At 38.4% G+C, this 24,070-nt stretch overlaps 1 protein-coding gene across 2 annotated transcripts in view; it reads right to left on the bottom strand.

Annotated features, from left to right (window-relative positions):
* Positions 1–24,070, bottom strand: part of ROCK1 (Rho associated coiled-coil containing protein kinase 1) — a 59,525-nt gene that overhangs the window by 7,749 nt on the left and 27,706 nt on the right. For both annotated transcript variants that reach the window (XM_081918029.1, XM_081918030.1), the window contains exons 14-32: positions 23,330–23,465; positions 23,002–23,093; positions 22,620–22,866; positions 21,770–21,876; positions 20,438–20,588; positions 19,094–19,254; positions 18,217–18,401; positions 17,480–17,549; positions 15,757–15,851; positions 14,888–15,053; positions 13,318–13,411; positions 11,903–11,991; positions 10,912–11,100; positions 10,272–10,437; positions 6,459–6,529; positions 5,803–5,891; positions 5,216–5,294; positions 4,845–5,106; positions 3,672–3,876 (exon numbers count right to left, since the gene is read on the bottom strand). In XM_081918029.1, coding sequence (XP_081774155.1) covers positions 3,672–3,876; positions 4,845–5,106; positions 5,216–5,294; positions 5,803–5,891; positions 6,459–6,529; positions 10,272–10,437; positions 10,912–11,100; positions 11,903–11,991; positions 13,318–13,411; positions 14,888–15,053; positions 15,757–15,851; positions 17,480–17,549; positions 18,217–18,401; positions 19,094–19,254; positions 20,438–20,588; positions 21,770–21,876; positions 22,620–22,866; positions 23,002–23,093; positions 23,330–23,465 — 2,654 coding nt within the window. The remainder of the gene's footprint in view (positions 1–3,671; positions 3,877–4,844; positions 5,107–5,215; positions 5,295–5,802; positions 5,892–6,458; positions 6,530–10,271; positions 10,438–10,911; positions 11,101–11,902; positions 11,992–13,317; positions 13,412–14,887; positions 15,054–15,756; positions 15,852–17,479; positions 17,550–18,216; positions 18,402–19,093; positions 19,255–20,437; positions 20,589–21,769; positions 21,877–22,619; positions 22,867–23,001; positions 23,094–23,329; positions 23,466–24,070) is intronic.

Raw genomic sequence — 24,070 nt, 5'->3', positions numbered from 1 at the left:
TGTCTATAAGACATATATGCACTCAGAGGTACATATGGAAAGATGAAGATCAGTATTCAGGATACATAATGAAGAAAAGATGTAAAACTAGAATGAATGTGCAAAAATTATACAGAATGCCAGCATTGATCCTAGCACAACTTAGCATCTATGTTTATGTCCTCCAGTGGTTGACTCAGCAGTATATTTAGCTGATATATTTTTGCTTCCAAATCACATCTTTATTGTTTTTTCTTTCCCAGAAATCAGAAAACGTATCTTCTATGATATATTTTGTATTGAAATAGAGCTATATTTTTCATCATTAATGTAATCATATATAAATCATACATGCTCCCAGGCATGCCATCCACATACGGGAGCTTAGCTAAAGAATACAAAACCTCTAGTACAATGTAGGGAAGCAAAAATGAAGACGTATATAAGAAAGTGTCAGAAATGAGGGAGACAAATGAGTAGGGTGAACATATTTGGTTCTAGAAGAAAGATGGCTTGAAACTTAAATGAAAAAGTTAACATTGAAACTCATAATTAAACTTAACTGAGATCATATGATTTCTATGGTTTAGGCGGCAAAATGAGCAGATGAGTTACAACAATCACAACTTACTGCCTGCATAAGGCACTCATGAAGCAAAGCTGCTGTAACACAAAGATAAAAGAGATGGAATGAGAGAGAGAATTCTTGGTTCCTACCTGAATGGCAGGTCTGAGAGTTTAGTGTCACCTTGTGGTCAAAGGGCATGAACAGCAACATCCTACTTGAAGACCTTAAATACCCAAGGGAGAAGGAACCATTGTTCTCACCTGAAAGGTATTTGTCCTTGGATGATCTAAAGTTTTCAAGGTGTCGTTCCCTTTTAAAAATGTTTTTTTTCAACTGCCATACTAGGTTTCCTTGTTCCTAAGGTTGGTCTTATGCTCTGCTGTGTACTCAGTGAGCTTTTTCTGGTGCAGTGGTTTGTTATTGTGTAATTTGTGTGTGGGTTTTTTTTAAACTTGCACATGAAGCAAACTGAAGCCTAAGGAGAAAACCATCTACTTCCTCTAGTTCAATGTTCCCTGCCTTTGAGCAGTAGGGGAAGCCAAACCCACTTGAACACTTTCAGTCACTCAAAGATGAGAAAAGCAGTTCCTTTTAAGTCATATTAATTTAATTTAAGTACCGGTAACACTCAACTTCTCTCTGTCTCTCTGTCTCTCTCTCTCTGTCTCTCTCTCTCTCTCTCTCTCTCTTCCCCCCCCTCCCCGTATGTGCCGATCCTCAAGTGATTTTCCCTGTTTTTCCATATTTGTTAATGGTGGCTTCCTGTCCTTTTGAGCCTGTTTTCATCATACGTACTAGTGATTTCCAGAAGCACACACTGCATCACCACAAGCCATATCCATCCAATTCATTCAAATAAATGGATTTACATCATTCCTGTCCATTTATTTCAAGGGATTTAATGAGTTAGTTGGATTCAATTCACTCTGTGCTTTCCATTTTTATGTGCTTCTTTTCTACATACATACTGTTGTGTGTTACTGGGCTAAAGGGTATAGGTAGCAAAGCAGCAGAACAATAGACACATTTAACACAGCCACACCCTTACATCAGCAGGCACGTACTTGGTGCTGGCAGCAAACTACATGGTGATTCCCACTGGGGTAGAGGCAGTGCTGCCTAGAAAAATTATTCTCCTACGAAGCTGAAACTTTTGCAGGCAGGAGCAGTGACAACATACACAGCAGATGCAAATTCTCCCCCACCCTCTCCAAGGCTGGCAGAACCATAAAAAGGAGAAAGTAGCAGAGCATAATCTGGGATAATTTTGAGATGACGGTGGATCCCAGCTATGCCATCTGCCTGTACTGCAAAAAAAAGCTGAGTGGGGGCAAGTTTCAAGGGCATTACACCAGACAGCTCCAGTTCCTCTTGCTGGAAGAAGATACACAATAGCGGCTTAGGAAGCAACAATGGAGGGCTTGGGGTGGGGAAAGTACAATATCCCAGCATACTGGGCAGGCACACAAATAAACAAAGCATTTTGATTACAGCTCTGTGTGCAGTATCACCTATGAGCACTGAAGTAGTGCCCACAAACAAAACCACAGGGACGAAAGGAAATCCCCTGTAGTCCCTACCCCCCACTCTAAAATCAACCCCAAAAGGATTGATAAATACACCCCTGAGTGTCCACCACAGTAGGGAAGACTAATGTAATCGCTTTCTTACACCACCTTAAAAATAGAATGATTCCACTTGTAGGAAAACCACTCACAAGATTTTGCAGGATTGTTTCTGCCAAAGGATTTTAGGCATGCACACCTAAAACCTTTATCAAATTCTGCCCAATTTAGAGCTCTTTTCTAAGTTCTCAATAGCAAACGGGAGAGATGATGAAGCCTTTTTTTCTGGCACAGACTTGGAACTGACACAAATTGGGCACCCTCCAAAGTACTTTGGTCTTAGGTGGATGTTTTCTGAAGTGCTGAATCAGGGTCTGAACAAATCCTCTGGTCAGTGCACATCCCCAAAATTATCCCCATTTAAATGTGTTGCCTTCTACAGTGTAATTAGCTTCTACTGTGTTATTTTTCCTGGGAAGTCATTCCATTTGAATATTCCAAGGAGAAGCAAAGATTTATTTTCAGTTAAATCACAGTGGGGTGGATAACTTTCTTTTGAGAGAAGGCTGATTTTTCTACTATTGAATTTCTGAGTTTATGGAGGTTTTTTTGCCATAAAAAAGAGCAAAGTATTAAAGATTGGAAAGCACTTTCACACAAAGGGCTAAATAAATGGCTTGTGCATGCTAGAAATAAAACACAGTGTATTAAGGATTACATGGAGAATATTTACCAACATCAATGTTATGACTTATTATCAGGATACTTTGCTGAGAACTTTGACCAGGATGTGGAATAATGCAGCAAAGAGGGGCACAGAGTTATATAATACTGAAGATCAAACTTCCATTAGTAACCAAATACAAGGCAAAATATAAGGCAACAATAAAGCAAAAACCTGGTGAAACAAGTAGCAATGCATTTTATGGATACTACTAACATGTGCATTCCTCTTTTTAAGAGATGTTTGTGTAAAAATGAACATCACCATAAGTACATGAAGAATTCCAGTTGATTATACTGAAAAATGGGTGCTTATATAAGACTCTGAACCTCCCCAAGCTCCACCAGTTCCTTTGTTGATGTGACAGCAAGTTACAATCAGCTAAAAAGGCATAGATGGAAGGGTAAGGTAGATTTGGTATGTCTATTTTAAAGACTTAAAATTGTTTTAGTGCATTTAATTTTTTATATTAATAATATTTACAAATATAAAAATTATAAGTATGTTATGTTCACAAACTGTTTATTTTAAAAATTAAATCCCATTGTAGAACAATTTGTTCAAAATGCATTAGGATTTTCAAATGACTTGAATAAATCATTTTACATTGATATGAATTCCTGCTGCTTGTTAAACAAAAATAAAGTAAGATTTGCTGCATTTAAAAATACAGTATCTCTAGTTAGTAAATGCCCTTAACTAGGAACCAGATTTAATCAGATTTGTAAGAGGTGAATCTAGTCAACACAGTAACCTTTGGATAGGTCAGTTATTTCATATGCAGACCCTCCTTAAAAAAAAAGGAAGATTTAAACTTAGTCCATTCACATCTCACCTAGCTTTTCCAGACGCATTCTTAACTTTTCTGAATGACTGATTTGCTGAGGACCTTGTAGAAAGAGTTCTGGGGGAAGCACGAACAAAACTGGATGGTGGTGTCTTGGGGATCTTCTTTACTAAATGAGAAACCCATTTCTTCTGATCTTCTTGACAGGGGGCTAACAACAACATATCTCTTGCTGAAGTTACATCATAACTCACTATTAATGAGAAAAAAAGGATACTGTTAAATAAAACCAAAATATAATAACATAAACATTATCACCACTGGTTGGCTAATGAAAGTATTGAACAAACACCTCTCATTCAATGGAGGTTTTTAATAAGAGATTGGGTAGTGATTTGTCATGGATACTTTAGTTGATATTCCTGCATTGCAGGGGGTTGGACTAGATGACCCTCAGGGTTCATTCCAACTCTACAATTATATGATTTTAATATAATGTATTATGGTTGGTAGGACTTAGGTACATACTTTACAGCAAAGAAATCCAGATCTTTCAAAATTAAAACTGCACTACTTAGTTGCTTAGGGACGTGGGTGGCGCTGTGGTCTAAACCACAGAGCCTAGGGCTTGCCGATCAGAAGGTTGGAGGTTTGAATCCCCGCAACGGGGTGAGCTCCCGTTGCTCAGTCCCTGCTCCTGCCAACCTAGCAGTTCGAAAGCACGTCAAAGTACAAGTGGGTAAAAAGGTACCGCTCCGGCAGGAAGGTAAACGGCGTTTCTGTGTGTTGCTCTGGTTCGCCAGAAGCAGCTTAGTCATGCTGGCCACATGACCCCAGAGTCACCCGCGACTGGACTTAACAATCAGGGGTCCCTTTACCTTTACTTAGTTGCTTAATTGGTTAATCAATTTAAAACAGATTACTGATTTAAAAGTTACAGTCAGTCAGCATATTTCAATATATTTTCAAATTACTTTTAATAAAACTACATGTAAACACAAGCACTTGGATGTCTTCAAAATCAGCTGTGGGGGTTTGGGGAACCCTCCAGAACAGATTTGAGGGTGGGGGCACAAGAAGAGGAGAAAAATGGAAGTCCCATTCAGCCAGTGTAATTACACATGAAGAGCACCAGATACAACCCATAATCTAATCAATCTAGTTTGGATTGCCCCTGTGATAGAACTGCACTGAATTCAAATATAAATATAGTCACCTTACCTTTACATGGTGCAATTAATTCTTCCTTTTTATCCAAGTGATCTCTATGGCACTTAACATGGCATCGCCTACATTCTACTGCAGGTGGTGGCTTAAATACATGCCAGAGGGGCTTGGCACAAGCCTCACAGTTGGCTGGAAAGTGGTATAATGTTGGGATGAATTCATGACCTTTATGATTCAGAAAGGTTGTCTTCTCTGGTGGCTGAACTGGTTCTGCTTCCAAATCTTTTCGGCACTCGCCCTCATTGGCATATAGAATCTGAGCAAAACAAGAAAGGCATATAGTAGTATTTCATACATTTTTCTTCAAAGTTGACAAGTTATTTAAAGAAACTATGTTCAAATCAATATATGACAGTTGCTGTTACCTGGAATATTTTAGGAATTTCCTCAGTTTCCGCTCTATAGACATCCCCCTGTGTTACTGGCCGCACATGGAACAATTTTCTGAAATCAAATAAACATTGCACTGTTTTAATAATTATATCACAACTAAGCAGATATTAGATCAAAATTAATTTCCCTACTGTTTAACATCAATATCCATTTTGCTACAAGTACATAACGTTACTGCATTTCCTACAAAATAAAGAATTATTGAGAAGTGTGTGTATATGTAACAGAGTAGAGGTAACAGGAAGATGTAGCTGAATCAGGGATCATAGAAGTGTATCCAGTGGTGTTAATGGGTGTTCATCTGATGTTCACACATACATATTTACTGCAGGAAAATCTGGTGTGACATGTGAACATATAAAAGTTGTAGAAATGATGGAGACACTCTATTCACCAAAGGATTCAACATGCTCAAGTGAACCATTCTTCTGAATAGTTGAGCCTATCCAGTCTGACAAAAACTAAAATGTATCTCTGTATCTAAAGACCCATAAAAATTAAACCTTTTAAATTAGGAAATTCCCTTCTGTTATCTCAAACTGATATTAGAAGTACGTACTCTATATCTAATACCATGGATGGATTAGAATGTTCTCTGTCCTGTTCGTCGTTATAGAACAAGATCTTTCTGCTGCTGACCACAACATACTGAAAAAGAGAGAAAGGGGAAAAGACTGTTAATACATAAAAGGCAATTCTATCCACCTCGTCATTTCTCTGGATAAAGAGAGAGGCTGTTCAGGTGTAATGCAAAACCATAGCTTGACTTCTGATCCTAGTTGGGGCAAAGGATAAGTTGCCATATCTCACTCAAACATCTGAGTTTGAGTTTAACTATGAACACAAGGAAGGAAAGGATGGAAGATAGGGAACATGGAGTACACTAGCCTGAAATTGGGGGTGACATGTGAACCACCCCAGAGACAACATTAGTTAATCACTAATAAATTAGGATAAAAACCAATGAGGCATATATACTGATTTTTACTCAGTTTAAATTGTTTTCAAAAACATGCAGATAGAAGAAATGATAACTAGATGGCCTGGTTTGTTTTTTTGTACAGGATAAATGGTTTTACATAACCAATTATTTTTCAGCATGTGTGTGTGTCTTAGTAAGCATCAAATATTTTCTACCCATGCGTTGGATGTAAGTTGAATAATTTAATATCTGATTTGGCATATGCTTCAAAAGAAAATAGAATTCTTATATACCTGCTTCTTCCATCCATGACGTTTTATATTTCCTTTGTTTGGTATTGAAAGCCAGCCCTCCATTCTTGACTCTGTTGGGGGACATATTAGGCAACACTTTAATAACAGAGAACTATAAGAAAATAAATTTCATGCAGCCATTAGCAATTACCAAATAGACTGCTGAAGCAGGAATAAAAGCCACAGCTAAATAAAAAACAGAATTGAAGCATTTTTCATGCTTTGTCACAAATTCATTTTCCATGGCAATAAACCTATTGCAGGATAAGCAGCAAAAGGGTTTACAAGGGTAACATCAAATACTGTTTCAATGGCAAAGTTTTGAAACAGCCAGACCAGACTTTGGTCTGAAAATGATGGTATAGCATGAATCATAGTATTATTAAATTTTTTAACATAAATGTAATGTAACACTAGGAAAGGGAAGATGAAATACTAAGCATAAAGGTATAGTAACTGAAAGCCACAGTTCACAATAAACAAAAAAAGCAGGAGAGCAAACACAAAGTACCCACTTGTCCCATTACTCACAGAAGGTAAGAATAGAAGAGAAATAAATAAGGAATGCAGGAAGAATCAGCTAGATATAAAGAATAAGAGAGAAGCAGTTTATTTAGTTTTCATACAACATTTTTTAGTCTGTGATAAGATTCCTACATAATCATATAAAAGGCTAAAGGTTCTCTAAATGCTTATAAAAAGGACTGATGTTTGTAACACCAAATTTCATTACAAGTAACTGCCAGCTGATGATATTCTAACCTGGGGCAGAGAGAGAGAACCCTGCCACATGTATCCCAAATTCAGGGTACTGTTTCAGAACCAAGTGTTGACTGAAAAACATTATTACTATTAAATTTATATTCTACCCCTCATCCAAAGGTTACAGGGTGGTTGACAACATAAAAACAAAAAATACTATTCATCATCATCATCTTCTTCTTCTTCACACAGGCAAACACATTTAAAAGTCCATAGATTTTTTAACAGCCAAAGGCCTGGTTAAAGAAGAATGTTTTCATCTGGCTCCTAGCAGTAAAAAAATAATTTTTTACTGGATGCAGGTTTAATGACAGGGTACTGGGGCTGAGAGCTAGTGACCTCTGATTACAAAGTGAGTCTAGGCTAAAGTGGGACTTTTAAGCCCAGGCTGAGGTTCTTTACTTTCAGATGTACTCCCCACTGAAACTCTCAACACATTATAAACAAAAAATGAACACAATCAGAATTAATTCTTAGTGTGCAGAACCACTATCTGGAAAGGTGCTTATACATCACGATAAGAAGACAGGAAGAGATAGCAAGCTGCAGTTAGGAATGAAAGCTGCTGCTTTTCAAGATGAAGTCCATTAAAGAATACAATACATAACACTGTTCATAAATTCTGCTCACACATGAAACCAGCGCATGAGCAAGGCTGTGCCAAGTAGCTGTGCTCCCAACATCATGGGCACCAACTAGCCCTGCCCTCTGGCATCTGCACATACAGCACAAATATCTGTGCGGATGGAGCCTTTGTGCACACAACTGACTTCCATGTGATCTGGAACCCCTCATAACTGAGGTTCAAGACTGTGCTGAATTCTTTGCACATACAGCTGTACACACAAAGGCTTTGTCTCAACATATATTTACACTGTATGCTCAGACACCAGAAGCCAGGGATACTCAGCATACACAAAGTCGGTGCATGAGCTTTTCAGATATTCAGCACAACCCTGCTTCCCATTCACATGTCAAGGTTTTTGGTTTTTTTAGGCGGTATGCGGCAGTACATTGTACCGCCACCTCTTTTTCACCTCCTCCTCCACCTCTTCCCCACAGCCATTTTGGACCAAAGTGGGTCTACCACAAAGTGGCGTGGCAAGAGCGGCCAACTTTCTTACCCCTCCATTCCTTGACTAGTGGGCCACTCCAGGCACACCACTTTGTGGTAGAGGAGGACTGCTGTGCTCTACTACAAAGTGGCGTGGCTAGAACAACGACATTTCTTTTTCCTCCTTTCCTTGCTCTGTGGGCCGCTCTAGCCGCACCATTTTGTGGTAGACCTGCTTTGGTAGGTCACGCCAAAATGCCTCTGGGGATGGCGGTGGGTGGGAAGCAGTGGCAGAGGAGGCAGGCAAAGGGGTGAGTGTACTGGCAACTCATTTTTTTCAAATAAAGCACTGCACATGTCTAACTTCTGAATAGGGCTAAAGAAGATAAACAATCTGGTGAAGGAGTCAGAAAAGATAGCTGTAGTGTTCAGTCTCTAGGAATCCAATGCTAAATGCACTTCACTGGAGACTAGAGATATAGAATCTGGCCAGATGGGGTGAATCACATGTAAATGAGCAGAATAACTATTACATTTTAAAACTTGAACTGTTCACATTACAGATTTTGATGTGAAATTATAATCTATATATTGTTTTTCCTATCTTTCCTTACCTCCAGGTTCCTGTTATATAGGTTTTCCCATCTAATACTTTTTAAATAGAACTGTCAGCCAAGTAAGAAATAATTAGGTAATTAATCCCTCGGCCATTCTGTCCACTATTAATTAAGATGTTTCTTTATATATATATATATATATATATATATATATATATATATAATCTGTGAGTGAGCAGAAAGGACTTGCAATCTGACTTCACCTTCCTGTTCTCCACCCTGCAGCCCTCTGTACACCCTCAAAGTCTGCTCCAGAGAGTTGGAAGATCCTCCAGAGCAGATTTTGGGGGCATGCAGGGCAAGAAGGAAATTAAAATGAGTGGAAGTCTGCTATTGTGATGCAGACTTAATTTAATTAATTAATTTAAACAATCAGCTTAAAAGCATAAAATAATATAAACTGAAATGACCCTAATTAATTTTGTTATCAAGAATCAGAAAACAATTCAATCTTGATGTGTCAGTTATTTTGATATACAGTAATTGTAAAAGGGGAGCTAAGAAACAGGTGCTTTACAACTGTCAGGGGCTTTATTCTTTGCAGTAGTTAGATCATACATATAAATATAATTAAGATTTTTTAAAAATCCATACTTCTTTTCCTACTGCAATAGTACATGTAGGGAAGTGGACTTGTTAATTATTTGTGCAATGAAATATAAAGGTAAAGGTAAAGGTACCCCTGCCCGTACGGGCCAGTCGTGTCCGACTCTAGGGTTGTGCGCCCATCTCACTTAAGAGGCCGGGGAACAGCGCTGTCCGAAGACACATCCGGGTCACATGGCCAGTGTGACGAAGCTGCTTGGGCGAGCTGGCACCAGCACAGCACACAGAAACGCCGTTTACCTTCCCGCTATAAAGTGGTACCTATTTATCTACTTGCACTTAAGGGTGCTTTCGAACTACTAGGTTGGCAGGAGCTGGGACCGAAAGACGGGAGCTCACCCCGCCGCGGGGATTCGAACCGCCGACCATATGATCGGCAAGTCCTAGGCACTGAGGTTTTACCCACAGCACCACCCGCGTCCCTGCAATGAAATATAATCCACAGTAAATCTACTCTAACCAAACAATGATGGTAAATGCAGATATCACATCTACAGCCACTGTATAAAAAAATGACAACTTGCAAGCTGCATACTAAGGAATTATCTAAATGGGAACTCAAGCTTTTAAATTTTCTCTATAGAGAAGTATGCAGAGAATTTTGCATCCTGCCTTTAAACCATATTATCTTCTATCTACAAAAGAAATGTAAAATAATAAAGCCAAAGGTTGTTGTTGTTTTTTAAAGGGGGTGTTGATAGCTTATCTATTTAGAGAAGAAAAGCCTGGTGAATAAGATGCACAAATAGTAAGCAAAACATCTATGCCTCTTACCTATAACATTCCCATCAGTGTCATCTGGCGGAAGGCTGGCAACACTAGTTGAGTCCATGCCTAGTTGTAAGTCATTAATTTTACTGCGCAGTTGTTCTATATCACTTTCCTTGCTATCCAACTGCATCTGAAGTTCGTTCTTATGTGCAGACTCTTCCGCAATTTGCTGTATTCAGTAGAAAATGTGGGGAATATTATTTGTATGAACTCATTTGTTAAGAACGTGAGGTATTAAAATTCAAACTGAGCCAAACAAAAATGTTCATTATTTGCAGATCTATCATCACAACCTTGCAAAAACAAAATTATTTACTAGTATACAATATCATCACTGGCCAGTTTCAGTCTCTTAAATGAGAGATTTTCCAGTTTTTGGTCAGGTTTAACACCAGTTTTGGCATAGAAACTGCCTTGGTTGCTCTGTTAGATTAACTTTGTCCTGCTACTTCCTCGTGCATGACAGTAATCATTTGAAAACTCTTTAGTTGAACAATGTACTCCACAGTAGAGTTTAGACAGACAAGCTGAGTCCTGAACACCATTTTATTCTCATATATGTTAGCTTTTAAGCAGAAAACCATCAGTGAATGTATTTGACAGGACTATATAAAACCAAATGAAAAAAGGGGAAAGGTCTTACCGCTTGAATTTCATTAAGCTCCTTCTGGTATTTTATTACCATCTGATTAAATTTCTCTTTTTCTTGGTTAAGTTCCAATTGTAACTTCCGATTTTCCTTCTCTTTTTTCTTGTAGTCTTGCATGTTTACTTTCTTTCTATCTAGCTTAAAATCTTTGCGATTCATAATTTCAGCCAGTTTGTTGACAGCCTGTTATGTATCAAACAAATATGCACAAATCTGAATAGACATAAAAAATATAAGCACATATATGGTCCCCAACCTCTTGGAATTATTCTAACCAATGATAACATTTGAGTCTTGCTCACAAATTTAACATTTTACAAAGCATTATCAATTAGTGAAATAAATATATGGATCTCATATATTTCTATGGGTCTAAGCCATTTAACCCATTATTCTTCTCGAGCTATGTAGGGAAATACTACCATAGCATGACCCTATAAACATAAGCGGTTGCCTTATGCTGAACTAGCCCATTGGTCCATTTAGTCCAACATTGTCTACAGCACTTCCCAGCTTTGCTACCAGACACCCTTTAACCAGTTCAGTCTTGCAGGAACAGAGAACTAAAGTCTATGCTTTACAACGCCACAAAGCAGCCAGCCTTGTGGTTTATTATGATGCCCAGAGAGATTTGCCTAAGCTCCATTTTGCATTTTCAAGATACAGAAAAGGATACAGCACTGAGAAACTCTGCTTCCGATTATTACTTTTCATACTGGATGTTAAAATGTTGATATATTTGATATTTTATGTAATTGTCTTATTGTGTTGATTGCTTATGATTTTTATATTTTGGACTAAGTTTAACCTTGATAACACATTTTGTAAGACCACAGCTAAGACAAATGGGGTAATGCTGTGGGTGTATAATCATAATTGAAACCTTTCATCCTTGTTTGTAGTGAAAACAGAAGAACATATGAAGGGCTAATAAAATCTTTCAGAATGTAGTTTAACACAGCATCAAAAAAAAAAAGACAAATACCTGTGTTTTAAGGGTTCTTTCAGTGTTCAAGTTCTTTTCATACTGCATTTTTATGGTATTTATTTCTTCTTCTTTCTTCAATATATAATCTGTTGACAATATTAAGTATTAAAGTTAAGCAAGGCCTTTTATGACATTGAAATAACTGCTCCTTACTTGGTTCCCTTCCCCCATTAATCATTATTTAATTTTTATTAATGTAACCAAATGGTTATGCCAGTGCATAATCATTCTGGAATGATTCAATATTTGTACTCTTAGGATGATTTAGTCAGATACCACCCTATTTATTAGTTTTATGAGAAGCTTTATATCCCACCTTTACACTATGATGAGTCACATAAAAACAAAGCAATCAATAAAAAAAAACAAATTTCAATTACAAAAAGGCAGAACACAATCAAATTATGGATTGGTATGGTGCCTAAATGAAATTAGAAGAAACTATTCTAGATATTAGATAAAAACTAAGACCTCAGAAAATTACCATCTATGATGGTAATTGAGAAATTTAAGTACACTTTTTTCATAACTCATAATCTTTTTAATAGAAACAATTTAGATGAGGGGTGGGTAACCTCCTGAATGTTACCCATGCTGACAGGGGCTGATGGGAGTTTTAGTCCAGCAATATTTGGAGGGCAAAAGGTTAGCCACCCCTGATTTAAATGATACTGCCAATAATTCTTCTTAAACATCTTCATTTATAATAAAAAGCATGGCTCTTCCATACCTCAAACTCTAATGGTTAGATTTCCAACTTTTAGCTCATGTTCTAGCAGAACAGAGATTGTTAAAACTGTATATTTTACTGCAGAGGACATACCAGGCCAGTTCTAGACTTGCATACAGAAGAAGTCCACTAGCAAAAAGGGACACAAACAACAGAATACAGCCATCTTACAAAGGTCAAGAGCAACAGCTAACACCAGGGGTCGGCAACCTAAGGCCCATGGGCCACAAGCGGCCCACGGGGGTCGTTTAACCAGACCACAAGCTGCCCCTGAACCGAGCCGCAAGGACTCGCTTCCGCAGCGCCGGAATCACATCTGCACAGACACAGGCGCCGAAAATCACGGGCGCGCTCTCATGCATGTGCGCGATCCAGCCCACAGAGGGATCTCCACTGGAGTGAACTGGCCCAGGTGAGGTAAACCTTGCCAACCCCCTGGCTAACACCAAAGATCACCTCGGACAAAGCAGGAAATAGATTGGAGTTGAGGACTTCAAGCTACTTACAGTACTTCCTCAACTTGGTGCATTTCCTGCCTTCAGACACTAGGAGCCCTTCTGTTTGTGGAAAGAGATGTTTGGACCTAATCCACTGAAAAAAGAACTGCTCTCCGTGTATAAAAGGCTTTGATATATTTCAAAATTAATCTTTTATGGCAATTGATATGGAAATTATCACATACCTTCCTCCAGTTTCTTAATCTTCTCATTTAGTTCAGAATTTTCTTTTGTTAGAAATGCCACATCCTTGGTTAATGTATTATTTGTTTCTTCAAGCTAAGCAAGACAGGGGGAAGGCTTTGTTAAACCACTGACATCAATAAGCACATTACAAAAACTTGACCGGTAACAATTTGTTATCTCATAATTTATCCTTTAAAAAATCTGGACTAGTTTCTGCAGATCTTTTCTCTACTAGACATATTTAGTGATGTGCGAAAAGATCACATACAGTGCTTTGCTATGTAAAGAAACTTTAGAAAACTTAACACCGATTCAAATACAGTGGTACCTCAGTTTTCGAACCTAATCTGTTCTGGAAGACCATACGCATTCTCAAAACTCAAAGCAGAAGCCTCAAAACAGAAAACTCAAGACGGAAGCCGCATTTCCAGTTCAACTTCCGAGGTGTGTTCGAAAACAGAAGCATTTACTTCTGGGTTTACGGCGTTCGAGTTCCGAAATGTTAGTCAACAGAGACGGTCGAAAACCGAGATACCACTGTATGTCAAAGCAAGGGAACTGCCAGGAACTAGCAGGATGCTGATGAGTGTGCACTGGGCGGCGGGGGGGGGGAGTGGATGGAGTCTGACTAGGGCAAAGGGGAAGGTTATTTGTGGGGACCTGTACCAACCAGGAAGCAAGAGTCAAAGGCAGAGGAAGCTTCAGAGCTAGAGGGAGAGGAAGAAAAGACTGGTCAGGCAAGTGAAGGGCTGGGTGCTTCCCACCCTCTTCTGCACCAATTTCTCCTAGAACCAGGAGAGATTTGAAGCAGGAAGAGCAGAGGCAGCTCACACACAGGTATAGTATCCAGTAGCATGTGCATAGCCTGTTGGGGAAGATAAATAAGCTGGTGGAAGAGGCATGGTCCCGTTGCTGCAACTGCTCCACAGAGCACAGACCTGGGAATAGCTGCCTAGACACGACAAAACAGGTCTGTCATGTACTGTATTTTTCCATGTATAAGACTAGATTTCCCCCCCTTAAAAATAATGTCAAAAATGTGGAGGCATCTTATACACGGAGGCCATCTCCCCCCATTTTCTTAAACCAGAGTCCCCCCAAAATAGGGGGTGTCTTATAGATGGAAAAATACAGTACTTTTTTTGGCTGAGGAGCACCCCTGACAGCTCGGACACATATGTAAAGCATGGAATGGCTTTTCCTATAATTTCAAGGAAGGAACCAGTTTGCATATGTAGCCCTTTGTATGTATGCCTCAGCTCCCTTTACTGAAATCAGAAAGTTAACCTTACCATGAAGTGCCCTTCTGTTCAGTGGGAAATGGAAGCACACATGAAGGGGTTAACTCTCTCTGAGGCAGGGTCAAAACTTGAAAAGGACTACTGGTTAGCTGGAAGGGAGTTAACCCTATTATGTGTTCTCCATTCTCCACTACGGAAAACAGAACTTCCAGTGCACATCAGAGCAATACATACATCTGGAATAAAATTTTAAAGGAGTATAAAATAGAGGATTCAAAGATGTTTTTGATACAAGATAGCAAGTTGTGTTTATTGCACAGTAACTTACCCGGCTTACAATATTATCCTTGTCGGCAATTTCTTGTCTGTTTCGTGATGCGGCTTTCTTGCTCTCCTGAGTCAATTCAAAATACTGCTCCTCAAGGAGAGCTCGGGCCAACTGCTCAGATTCAGCTTTTGTTTCAGCCAGATCTAGCTGTGCAGCAAGAGTTTCTCTACAACAAAAAGTTAATATTTTTTTCCAAAGTAGTAATATATAGTGTTTAAAGACTAAGACTGCAGAGAACCAGTCACTATCTCCCAGGCTAACCTATCTCATAGAGTTGTTGTGAAAACAAAATGGGGTGAAATTATATTTGCTACCTTGAGCTCCTTGATGGAAAGGTATGAAATAAATGTAGCATATAAATTATACATACTTTTTCCAAGCAAAGTATGAGCCATGTTGTCTTTTTAATAAAACACAATAAAACAAAAAGTCTGTTCCAGACAACACAGGTGCTATTGCAGGGGGAAAGAGCAAGGGTCTTCTTCTCATGTCCCTCTGTATGTTACAATCATTAAATACTTGTATTTTTTTATTTGCTTGCAGAACTAAAATTTGTGTCAACATATACTGTGTCCACAGTATTCTAGAATATGCTGTTCTGCTCTGTCCTAACTTGGGAGTAAAAACAAATAAAAATGTACAGTTGTTACTCAAGCACAACCTTGTATACCTACACTTCTAGCATATGTAACGTCCTACACTTTTATAAACATTTTATTTCTAGGCAAAATTAAAAACACACTGTATGCATTCTCGTGAGAAACATGAAGCAGAAATGTCTCCACAATTAGAGGGGCTGAGTACATGCTTCACTTTCTAATTAAAATAAACTTAATAATGGAGAGATTGTGCTTCCAACATTTACTTACTTTTCATTTTGTAATTCCTGTAATTTTTTCTGAGTTTCTTTATTCTTCTCCTCAATTTCTTCTTTAAGTTCTTTAACCTGAGTTTTGTATAGAGTCTGCAAATTAAAAAATCAAATCCAAATCTATAATACTGTGCTCAATAATATGTCTAACCATTCAAACATTCTTTATTACAGGACACATAAAAAATACTGGCACATTATTTTCTACTTAATGTATATTCTTCTATCATTCTGAGCATTTATTAAACACTTTTCAGGTATTGTCAGGGATTTGGGCAAAGGAGGAGTGGTGGAAACTGCCTCCCCATCCTGCCCCTTCCAGGGAGGAAGAAGAGGAAGACACTGTAGATTTACAACTGTGGTTTGCAGGAGGTCACAGCTCAGGGACAAATTAGGGGGAAAGTTGGGAAATAATGGGAGAGGAGGAGCAGGAAGAGTCAGAGCAGCAGCTGGCTAACACGTCACTAGAAAGCATTCCAGACCCACCGTCTCACAGAACCCACCAAGCCTTAAAAGTAGGAGAGCAAAGAGCTTGAAGACACAGGGCACATAGTGGCACCCATAGAGGAGATGAAAGTGGGAGAGAAGGTGGGGGTGGAGATTCACTCGGAACAACGCCATTATCCAAGAGGCTGGGTTCTATAGCCTCTCTCTGTAAAGTTTGAAATAAAAAAGGACTGTAAAAAACTTTTCCTTGTCTTCATACTTCCCTAAGCAATCAGCTGGGAGTCGCTGACAGCACCCTGACAGATACAGGCAATATCTCAGAGAGGTTTAAAATATGATTAAACAAAGCAATAAAGCAAGCAACAGAGAACAAATCTATAAATTCCTATAAAATCATAACCTTCACCAGAAACTACAATGATATGCTCCAATGTGAGTTAAGGCAGATGCATCACTGCCCAGTCTAGTGCATGGAAGGCTTCCAGGTGAAGGGGCAACAATCTGGTTCCTTCCTACCTGTAACATGGACTTTCATGGTTGTGTTGTCCATCCATATTTGAACATCAGAGATGAGCAATGTGTGGGTGAGGTGTTTCAGCATCAGGTGGGCAACTCACAGCTCCAGTCACTTGACAAGAATGCTGGCCTTCTGGCCTGGTCCTCCTGCTCTGGATATGCTGGCCCACTAGTGGGTTTTCCAATTCCTGGGGCTAGCATCCATTGTGATATTTAGGGGTGGTAGGTTCTTTAGGGGAACCCCTGCTATCAGGTGCACTGGAGTTGCCGCACCACCGAAAGGGCCATTTGATATAGGCCACCAGGAGGATCTGACAATGTCTACAATTGGCTATGATGTCTTTGTATAGTAGGAGGGTCAGGAGTGGTGTCTGGCCCATGGTGTGATCCCTATAACTAATGCCATCATATTCAACAGCTGAGCTAACATCATTACATACGATATCCTTAGCAAAAGTCAGCAAATGACCACCCTGATTTTGATTGCTCCCAAGTGCTACATCCCAAGGGATGTAGTTGCTTTTTGTTGCATTGACTACGAAACCATGGCCCTTGAGGGTTGCTAGCACTATCTGCACATTGTCTTCCACTTCTGTCTGTTTTTCCTGTCCCTATCATTACCTCTTTACCCATTTTCCCTCCCCAGGCACAAACATTATATGAAGCTAATATAGAAAGTCACTACTATTGGGATTATACAATGTTACCATATCATCACTCAGAAAAATTGCTTGTGTAATGTACAGTGGACAGCTTACAGAAAAGTACTGTTCAGCTTCTAGTTGATCTTGCAGTTCACGCATCTGGCCTTCATTCCCTCTGTACTGCCTTTGAGAGGAGAAAAATAATAAAGAGCTTTCTACATATTAACCAAAGACCTGCTGGCAACATATTATCTGGTAATTTTTAACCCACATAACCCTCTCTATCCCATCCCCACATTGCCTAGTCAATCAGCAGACTTCTGCTCCCCACCACCAAATTCAAAAAATCTCTCATTTTTTACATAGCATTCAAATCCCTAATACACATTCAAATAAAATACTTCTCAACTGAAGGAGTTTATACAATAAACTATCAGTCATCAAGTGCTGGCTAAACATCCAAGTTGTGCATGAAGTATGTAATAAGCCTTTAGACAGCTTAAACTTCTGAAGGGGTTCGTCTTACTCCAAGGTTTTAATTTAAGGGTATACGTTCCCTCAAATGAATTTCAGCTGAAACTTCAAACTGGAACAAGTGCTTCGTTTTGATTAGTTCATTCATTCGTAAGACAACTAGAAAATAAGCAGTGCACTTCTGCTTAAAAGACAAGAAACAAACCCTGTGGCATCACTTTTATAGCATTAACCTGTAATGTGATCATATAAACAGATCTTACTAAACAAAGATATTCATGTACTGAAATGTATGCATATTTGAATACAGAAAAGCACTCAGTAACATTTGTAACATTATGGGGTGAAGCAGCTGATTCTAAATTGAGTTTACTTACTTTGCCAGTTGAGCCAACTCAAATTCTGCTAATCTCTTCGCTTCCAACAACGTGTTGATCTCCTGTTTTAGCTGCTTCTCAGAACTTTTTAAGTTATCTGCCTCTATAGCATGAATCTTCAGGTCATTCTGTGTCATCACTCTCTTATTAATCTCATGCTCCAGCTGAAGTGTGATATTCTTAACCTAACCACACAATAAAATATTTTAGCCAATAGAAAAGGCTTTCTGGTTTCTTTAAAAGTAGTAATATTTCATAAATAAGTTAATGCCAGAATTTAAACATTTTTTTTCTTTATACAGCAGCATTCAATGCAGTATCAAAAGCTGCTTTTGAAAGTGAGTTCAGGTTTGAAAGCAGTTTGCCATCACACACACAAGACTTGAACACTACCACAAGCCTCTGCATGCACACACAAACTGCCTTGAGCATGCAAAACAAGTTGTGTGGTTGCCTAAGCTGCCTTTATGTCCATGTACAACAGAATGTACATGGCAACATACAGAATTTCTTTACAAAGCAGCCCATCTTCCTCAATTCTAAATTTTGGAAAAAAAACAACCCATGATTTACCCCACAATACAGCAAAAGAAAGGTCCTACTAATTTTATAATAATCATTTCTCTATATATTTCCATATTTTGTAGCAAAGCTTTGTAGTGCAAAATACATGGCACGTAGAATCCAAATTGTATGAATTGAGAAAACATTTCCAATTACAACACTAAATTGGGGGGAAATGAATTCAGAAACTGGATTCGCATCCACATGCAAAAGCGGAGGTTTGGGGAATTTTCTGCTTAAAGGGATATGAAGAATGTTAAGTTTTCTTAAGTACCTCAAACTTATAGCAACTAACTTAAGCACTTTTTATTACCTCATCTTCTAGTCTCTCTTTCTGTTCACTAAGATGCTCCAGCTTCTGTTGAGATTGCTTCAAGTCAAAGTCTAGCATGGAACATTGCTTTTCAATCTGGACTATTCGATTTTCTGCCTTCTCTCTTGCTGATCGCTCTTCTTTCACCTTTTTTTCAATTTCTAAAGGACCAAAGATAGTACATCTTTTAAAAAATTCCAATAAAAGAATTTTATGCAGGCTGTTCTGCATACTAAATGGGCAGAGCTTCCACATTTGCAGTGGTACCTGACCAGACACCCTACACGGTCTACAGACATTGGCCAATCAGTTACAATAATCTGATGTGGGCGGTGGTGGGGAGGCGAGACTTAGGTAGTATAAGCAGCCATAGCAGATACTAAAACTGTCCAGAATTATTATATGTAGCATGCAATGACTAAATGACTAGTAGCCACTGATAGATTTATCTTCCACGAATTTGTCTATTCCCCTTAATAACATAAGAATCGCCACCAGTAGAGGTTCATCCACTCTAGCATCCTGTTCTTACAATGGCCAACCAAATATCTATGGGAACTCCACAAGCAGGATCTGAGTGCAACAGCACTATCCCCATTTGTGAGTCCCTTATGATCCAGCTGCACATACTGTAATTGTGAATTATGTAATTTAACTTAGACAGTTTATGGAGAATCATTGTATGTCTCATTCATAGTGTTCTTTATCTACTCAAAGGGGTCTTAAGTAGATATTTTATTTTTATTATTTTATTATGTTTGTGTAATAAAATTTGTTTGTCTCTCTCTCTATATATATATACGTGTGTGTGTGTGTGTGTGTGTGTGTGTGTGTGTGTGTGTAATTTGTATAATGATAAAACTAGTGATGACTGTGAGGGAAAAACAAGTAATACTTGTGTGCTAATACTGTTAGAAACATACTTTCCATTTCAGCGCTGTTTTATTGAGCATTTCACTAGGACTGCTTCTACAGGCAGCATTTTGTTTAATGATTGGATAGGAAAGAGACATTTGAAGGCACACATGTCCAATTTGTGCCTTTCTCCTACTGACATACAAGTAACATTGCAGCTGTCATTTCTTTATTAATACGTAACTGGCATGTTTATCCTGTAATTATCCAAAGGAAAAATATACAAACAATTAACAGTACTTTAACCTTGGACATGATCTTCCCTGTGAGAAGGAAGAATAGAGTGAAGGAGGCAGGTAAAGCCAACATCATGACCTGCTCCAGTTGGACTCTAGTTACTTATTTGTTTTAGTATTTTAAAACTGTAAACATGCCTTGGGAGGAAGACAGTATATAAACGCTATATGAACAAATGCTATAAAAACTTACCACACATTGCAACTGACTTGGCCTCTTCTATTGACTGGTGCTTGTCAGTTAAACGAGCTTTATTTATATTATGCTCATTTACTTCTTGCTCTAAACGCTGCTGTAATATTTTGAGTTTGTAGTTTAGATCAATTTCTAAATTATTCTTTTCCTGTAAGATATTTTTATAAGCTGAAGTTAGGTTAAGAACACCATCCCCTCCTTAATCTAAAAAGAAATTCAGATTTCATGACACTCAATAGCTTTTTTGTCATCCCATCTGCCTCAGCTTTCTTTTTTTAAAACTGAAAATATGATAATGAACTGCTACATTGCAAGCGAGCGACAAAGTGATGCACACACATACTTCTTTTAGCACACACAATCCACAAATATTTATGATTGAGGACGCTTAGAATTTCACAAATGATTAACAGCTCTGCCCTGCGCTGGTGTCTCTTTATCTGGGGTTAAGTCACAAGTTATTTGTAAATGTATCTTTGAATGCCATGCTTGAGTTTCTCTGTATTATCCTCCCCCACAATGTAGCCATGGGCTTCCCACAATCCATCTGGGGACCACAGCTCATGAAAGGATGTTTTACCCTTTCCCCATGCACCGTTTCCCCACTAAACATCCTTTGTCCCTAGAAGCTTTGGTGGGGTGATTTTTCAGTGCAATGATGGCAATGGAGGAAGGGTTAAACCACCTATATTACAAGTTCTGATAGGAATTGGGATCACTGCATCTGCATTTGGTTAAAATATATATATTGACAACCACAAGCACTGATTCAAGATGCATCCCAAGTCATTTTACTCCTAGGACTTTGCCTCTTCAATTCTGCTATGCTTAGCCACCCAAAAACTCTCGCTGTAACATCTCTCATCTAACTCCACTTTTTGCAGAAAGCTTTTGGTTTAATCCTTTAATCCTCACCCATAAATGAATCAAACATTCACTTTTCCCTACCTCTCACTCTCATGATATAGACTTAAAGTCCCTTAGGGTAACAGTCTGTCCTTTTTCCCTATAATACTTGGTGAAAATATATATACATTGATGGTATCATAGCAATTAAAACAACAATAGATGCATTGGTATTAATGCCACATTTCTATCACCCTTAAAAGCTTGATCCACAACTATATAAAAAATATTACATGAGCCAACGTATTCCCACTCACATCAACTGAATTAAACAAACTTAAATTCAAACACAGTGGCTTAATTTAGATCTTATAAAATCATCCTATCAATCACATTCACATGCTCTTTTTATAGATTTTTAGAAATATGCATCTGTATTCCAAGAAACAAGAAATTTATGCCTCATTGTTTTAATGATCTTACCTTTTCAGAATGATTAAGCATGTCCTGGGCCTGCTTTCTTTCTTCTTCCACTCTTTCAAGATTGTTCTTTAAACCTTTGATTTCTTCTTGTAAAGATGTAACCCGAGCTACATAAACAATTAAATAGTATAATCTGCCACAGTACTTGCACACAAAACCGAAACTATGATTTACCCACATAAAGCTCCTAACGTACATCAGAGGTCGTTGGTTAATTAAAAAAAGAGACAGTGTTTCTAATGTTAGTGTTACGCTCTCAGCTTGTATTAAAATTCAGTACAGTGGTACCTCGGTTTAAGAACAGTCCTCTTTACGAACTATCCGGTATACGAACTCCGCAAAACCGGAAGTAGTGTTCTGGTTAGCAAACTTTACCTAGGTCTATGAACAGAAGCCAAACGCTGGAAGGGCACCAGCGGCAGGAGGCCTCATTAAGGAAAGTGCACCTCGATTTAAGAACAGCTTTGGTTTAAGAATGGACTTCCGGAATGGATTAAGTTCGTAAACCGAGATACCACTGTATTGAAAGCACACTGAATTCATACATATATTTGATCAATACAAAAATGAAGGCACTCCAGTGGTACCTTGGTTTAAGAACAGCTTAGTTTATGAACAACTTGGATTAAGAACGCTGCAAACCTGGAAGTAGGTGTTTGGGTTTGTGAACTTTGCCTTGGAATAAGAACATGTTTCGCTTCCTGTTGAGTGTCTTCCATTTGTAAATTGAGTCCCCTGCTGCTATGGGAAAGCACGCTTTGGTTTAAGAATGCTTTGGTTTAAGAACTTCCAGAACGGATTAAGTTCTTAAACCAAAGTACTACTGTATTAGATTTACTTTAGAAATTACCTTGTAGCTCTCCAATAATTTCTGATCCATGACTCCTATCCCTTCTTTCCACTTCCAACGCAGCTTGAAGTTGATAATAGTCTTTTTCCACTTGTAATTTTGTGCTTTCCAGGATTCTGCATCTCTCTTGCAGTTCTCTGTTTAGGGCTTCAAACTGACTTACTGACTTGCTCATTTCTGTGTGACTCTTTCTCAGCCTTGCTGCGGTATCTGACTCTGTCCTCAGTAAATCATTAGCCTCTTCAAGCTGTTGGGAGTGGAAGGGGGAGTTAAGAAAAGGTAGCAGTGGATATCATACAACAAATACATCCAGCTCTGTGGCATTTACCCTAAATTGATACATTTTGGAGGGAAGCAGATATAGACATAGAAAATTGCTTACTTGCTTTTGCAACTGCGTTATTTTTTCATTTGTAATATGTGAATGCTGACTGATTTTTTTTAAGTCATCCAACTGATCTTTTAGCGTTGACACTAGATGCAAAGGGGAAATGTTAAATGTAAATACATATGCATGTCTCTTGGAGGTATTTTTTCTAATATTTCTATACAGCAAGAAAAAAACAAGCCACTACTGCTCTGAGGCACAATATGCCCCAGTTATAATACTGAAAAGAATACTAAGATATTTATGCTGTTCAAAAAATATCCTACAAAACAGACCATCAGTCTTAACTGAAAGGTGCTTCCTGAAAGGAAATATAGCTTACCTTCGTTTTCCACATTTCGACGTTTCTCATTCTCCTGCTCAATTTTTCTTTGATATTCATTTATTCTATGTTGCAGAAGCATATTTTCCTTTTCAACCTGAGTAACTGTTGATTCCAAATTTTTTCTCTGACTGCCCTGCAAGATACATGCTGCCATTTAATTTTTCACCGTTTAAATTTGGTAGAAAATTTAAGTTCTAATCATCCCAATGAAGCTGTCAGTGGAATTCAACGCTGTACGAATATGATTAGCAGAAGCATTTCTGCTTGCCAGACAGAACAATATCTCTTTCCCTGCCCACTGTTCTGGGAGCCGATCTAAGTGGGTGCATAGGGAGAGGAGGGGAAACCCTGTTGCACTAGAAGGACTCACTGCACTGGCTCCCACTCAGACAACTATTTAGTTGAAACTGGTCCAAATTATTTTATTTAGGAAATTCATAATCCATCTTTGAAAGAAAATATTCTCATGTTTTAGAATAAAATAGAGCAATAAATATCATAATTGTGTTAGATTTTTTAAAAATACTGTATTAAACTGATATGAGTTATCTGTATATTGGCTTTTTTACAGTCACTAGCCACATGCCCATCAACTTGACAGGCTAGAGCAGCATGGCCAAACTTGGGACTATAATTCCCATCATCCCTGACCACTGGTCCTGTTAGCTAGAGATGATGGGAGTTGTAGTCCCAAAACATCTGGAGGGCCAAATTTGGCCATGCTTGGGCTAGAGAGAT

Source organism: Podarcis melisellensis (genome assembly GCF_964234715.1).
Source record: "Podarcis melisellensis genome assembly, chromosome: 7".
Taxonomy (NCBI): Eukaryota; Metazoa; Chordata; class Lepidosauria; order Squamata; family Lacertidae; genus Podarcis; species Podarcis melisellensis.
This window is presented reverse-complemented; position numbering and strand designations above follow the sequence as displayed.